Source organism: Sinocyclocheilus anshuiensis, unplaced genomic scaffold (assembly GCF_001515605.1).
Source record: "Sinocyclocheilus anshuiensis isolate Anshui unplaced genomic scaffold, SAMN03320099.WGS_v1.1 scaffold383, whole genome shotgun sequence".
Lineage (NCBI taxonomy): Eukaryota > Metazoa > Chordata > Actinopteri > Cypriniformes > Cyprinidae > Sinocyclocheilus > Sinocyclocheilus anshuiensis.
In genome coordinates, this window is record NW_015548204.1 from 521507 (window position 1) to 525827 (window position 4321).

Consider the following 4321-nt stretch of genomic DNA (forward strand, 5'->3'; position numbering starts at 1 on the left):
AGAGTGAGTTTTGATCGAACCGATTCGTCATGATCAGACTTCTTAATGCTGTTTTGGAATTCTATAACGGTTTCTTACTAAATAAATAAATAAATAAATAAACCGGATCTTTTCCTTTGTATTGATTTGTTCGAATCGATTCTCAAAGCGTTTGTAAAATCACAAGAGTGAGTTTTGATCGAACCGATTCGTCATGATCAGACTTCTTAATGCTGTTTTGGAATTCTATAACGGTTTCTTTCCTTTGTTTAATTTTTTTGAATAGTTACAAGTAGGATACAGAACAGCATTCTACTGGTCCCCTTGCCAGAGACGAGAATGCCCAGTGATTGGTTAAAAGAACTGCCAATCAAAGCACTCCCTGTTTCGTCATGCTTATGTATTCAGAAGTGTGCTCAGTCTGCAGCACGCTAAGCTGAAATGGATATGGAAGAGAAGCCAAAATACGGTAAGTTTATTCCTGGTTTACATTTGCTGGTGTTTGTTGTTAAAGTTTTTGGTTTGAGGTTTTTAAGAGAGCCCTTTCATATTTACACTTCCAAACAGAAACTGAAATTGGTTTTAATTACTTCGCCGTCGCTAAATAAACACCCAGATATCAGCTAAGGAAGATGTTTTTGGCGGCACACGCCGTGTTAAAGTGAAAGACTGTGGTGTGGTGTTATATTGTTGGTGTTTTGTTAGTAAGGCAACGCCTAAAAGCCCCGTTATTAGCTTTGTCAGTTCATATTTTGCAGTTTCTTAGTCCTAAACAAACATAAAGTCTGAACACTCTGTAAACATTGTGATTTTAATTTAGCAGCCGATCGCTTACTGTAAATTTGGTGGTTGGAAAATAAATGCTGGTTTATTCCTGGTTTACATTTGCTGGTGTTTGTTGTTAAAGTTTGTGGTTTGAGTTAATAACATAACCCAGATCAGCTAAGGAAGGTGTTTTGGGCTCTAAAGTGAAAGCCTGTGGTGTTACGTCTAAGGTGTTTTGTTAGTAAGGCAACGCCTAAAATTCCCGTTATTTGCTTTGTCAGTGCATTTCTTTAAAAGGAACATCGTGTCATGTGATTTCCTTACACCTAAACAAACATACAAGGCTGAACATTGTGGTAATCATTGTGAGTTTTGACCATAATTTAAGTAGCTAACTCGTTTCTAGTTACTGTAAATTTGGTGTTTGGCAAATAAATGCTGGGCATGAGGCTTTCCATCACAGTATGTTATGGCTGAAATATCAATGTGTTCATTTATACTAATAGTGTGCAGGTTTGTTTATACTGTAGATTTCTCATATAGTTGCAATAATGTCAAAAGAATCGACGTTACTCGGCTTTTTTGTGTATGAATACAACTCCTTGGACACAACATGGAGACTGAAAGGCTCGATTGTGGCTTTTCTAATAGTTTGCATATGGGTTCTGTCCTGGATTTTAGTCTGAAACCAACGTTGCTTTAACAAGGACATTATTGCTTATGCATTGTTGCTTTTTTTTAACAATCAGCCCTGCTTTTACTTTGCATATCTCCTCATAAGTATAGCTGGTAACCCAAGTCATCGAGGGGAGGCTGCTCTCACGAGTTGGAGTGGATGTAATTAAAGGGTGCAATATAGGATGGTGGTTTTTAAAGATGTAAAATAAGGCCTTAACCTCTTAATTTTAAACTTGTATGTTTTTTTCTGAGCTGTACTTATGTGCTATTTCTGCCATTGAGGGCCTGAGTTTGACTGCAGCTGTTTCAAATTAGGGAAGTGCAACGTTCAAGCAATGTTCGTCACTGGAATCTTGTTATATTGCCTAATTGCAATGAGAATTGTGTAGTGGACTCATTTTAAGTGTAGTAATAAATGCAAATACAAGCTAAATTTATTTTTAAGGCATGCACATGCTTTGATATGAGTCTCTGTGCTGGTGTAGGTTTTCTTTTATAGCAATTCCTTATGAATGAAACCAGTTGAGTACTTTTTTATGCATTTTTATTAGATTAATAGAGTACAGACAGTACAAATTTTTTTGCCAGGTGCTAATAAAATATAAATGAGCACTGAGTAGTACAGCCTTCATGTCTTATGCTGTAGGGCTGTACGTAATTGTCTTGCATGTTGTAGTTAACAAGTTATATGTATGATTACTTGCAGTGGTTTACTGAAAACTTTTGTGAAATTCCTGAATTTATCAGAGCACATTGTGGTTTATTTCCTCAAAAACCAGACGACAGGAATTTGCCATGCCGCTTCTGATATATCATAATTGTACCATGACTTTTGAAATGTGTAAGTTCCATGTACAGTAACAATTAGTTGTCATCTTATCACATTCAGTCTAGGAAATGGACTGCTGACAGTAGCTTTCATTCCATTAGTCATTAAGAGAAAATGGAAGTGCTATTGATTTGATTTCTTCCTTTGATCTTTTCTGTTCAGTACATATTTTAAGGGCAACTTTTTGGACGTTATGGGTTGTTTGGACATTGTTTCTCTGTATGTTTTAATCCTTATCAGAGTCATTCAAGGATTCAAAGCGTTTATTGTCATATGCCCAGTGAGGAAAACAAGTTTCCCTGAGCAATTAAATTCTTACTTTGCTGTCCACAATGAATGCCAAGACAGTGCAAAACTATACACACACATACACAAACTATACACACATTCATACACAATGTAAGAAACATAATAATAAAAACTATGCTGCAGTAGTAGGAATATAGACTATGAAAAAAATAGAAATATAGACTGTGTATCTATATATACGAATATAGAGTAGAAATATAGAATGTGAAAATAGAAATATAGACTATGTATATGGTATCTATATATGCGAATGTACAGTATTAACTTATGTGCAAAAAACAATAGTGCAGTAACATGTGCAAATTGAGTGCAACTACATGATAACAGTAGCAGCAGTAACAGTAACAGATGTGCAAATTGAGATGAGGCTACATGAGTAATATTAACAAATATACAATGGTAGTAATAACAGCAATAACATTACAAATGTTCAAATGAGATGAAACAATTTGGACCGACTGTTCTCTGAGATAAGTCCACTAGCTAGCTACCTGTTTAAGAGTCTAATAGCTGAGGGGAAGAAGGAGTTCCTTAATCTGGAAGTCCTGCAATTTACACTCCTGTACCTCCGTCCTGAGGGTAGGAGCGTGTTGGGGGTGGGTGGGGTCTTTAATGATGGACGGGTACATGAACAAAGAGATGTGGTCTGAGTATCCAAAGTGGGGCGGGGTGCAGTTTCTATGGAAAAATTTACATTTGTTATGCAGTTTTAATAAAAAATTATGCACTTCTCATCATTGATGGTTTGAATTCTTTATGAAGCCATAATAATGAATAAAAATTATTTACCCACTTTGCTTTATCAAAAATCTAATTTGATAACGCACAGTTGACTTAGTTTTAACCATCAGACTCAGAGTAGGAGAGCCATTCAGGTCAAGTGTTTCAGGTCAAAACTTTCTGAATTTGAAGATCAGGGTAAATTTAACTTATTTTGTCTTCTGGGAAACATGTAAGTATCTTCTGTAGTTTCTGAAGGGCATTACTAAATGAAAAAATATATGATATTTAGGCATCGTAGGCACTTAATGCATCGTTTTTCTTTAGTGTGAAAAGATGGATCTTAAAATCAGTCATTGTTGGAAAGGGTTCAAATACACAAAAATGCTGAAAAACCAAAGAATTTGTGGGATCTGAAGGATTTTCCGAACAGCGGGCAGTTTAACTGTTCAGGACAAACAAGGGACTCATGAACAACTATCACAAAACATACAAAAAAAAAAGCTGTGGATCATCCAGGTAACAACACAGTATTAAGTATCAAACATTATGTAAACTTTTGAACGGGGTTATTTTTATAAATTCAACTATTATTTTCTCTTGTGGACTATATGTAAATATATGTATCTTTTATGTGAAATATCTTATTCAGGTGAGTACTAAATAAAAAATAACATGCATTTTGTATGATCCCTCTTATTTTGGTAAAATAATTAGCTAATATTTTGCAGATTCTTTAAGATGTATGTAAACTTTTGACCTCAATTGTATATTTATGTGCTCAAAGTGAAAATGCTTTGTACCAGGGTTGTTATAGTTAACTAAAACCATTAAAATGCCGCTATGTATGAACAGGTCTATATATATTGTGAAATCAACGGAAAGTTCAGATTCTCACACTTTGATTTCACATTGATAAACCTACACAGACATCAGGCTGTGTGTGACCTGCAAGAGAAGATCTTATATCTGTTCTAGGGCTGCACGATTATGACAAAAATCATAATTGTCGATTATTCCCTTGAAATTGTAATTGCGATT

At 35.0% G+C, this 4321-nt stretch overlaps 1 protein-coding gene across 2 annotated transcripts in view; it reads left to right on the plus strand.

Moving 5' to 3' along the window:
• Positions 1–353: 353 nt before the first annotated feature.
• LOC107653473 (choline transporter-like protein 2) overlaps positions 354–4321 on the plus strand; it is a 23262-nt gene continuing 19294 nt past the window's right edge. Inside the window, exon 1 of one of the 2 annotated variants that reach the window (XM_016440192.1) lies at positions 354–448. In XM_016440192.1, coding sequence (XP_016295678.1) covers positions 421–448 — 28 coding nt within the window. In that variant the 5' untranslated portion in view covers positions 354–420. The remainder of the gene's footprint in view (positions 449–4321) is intronic. The other variant, XM_016440194.1, reaches the window with a different exon arrangement.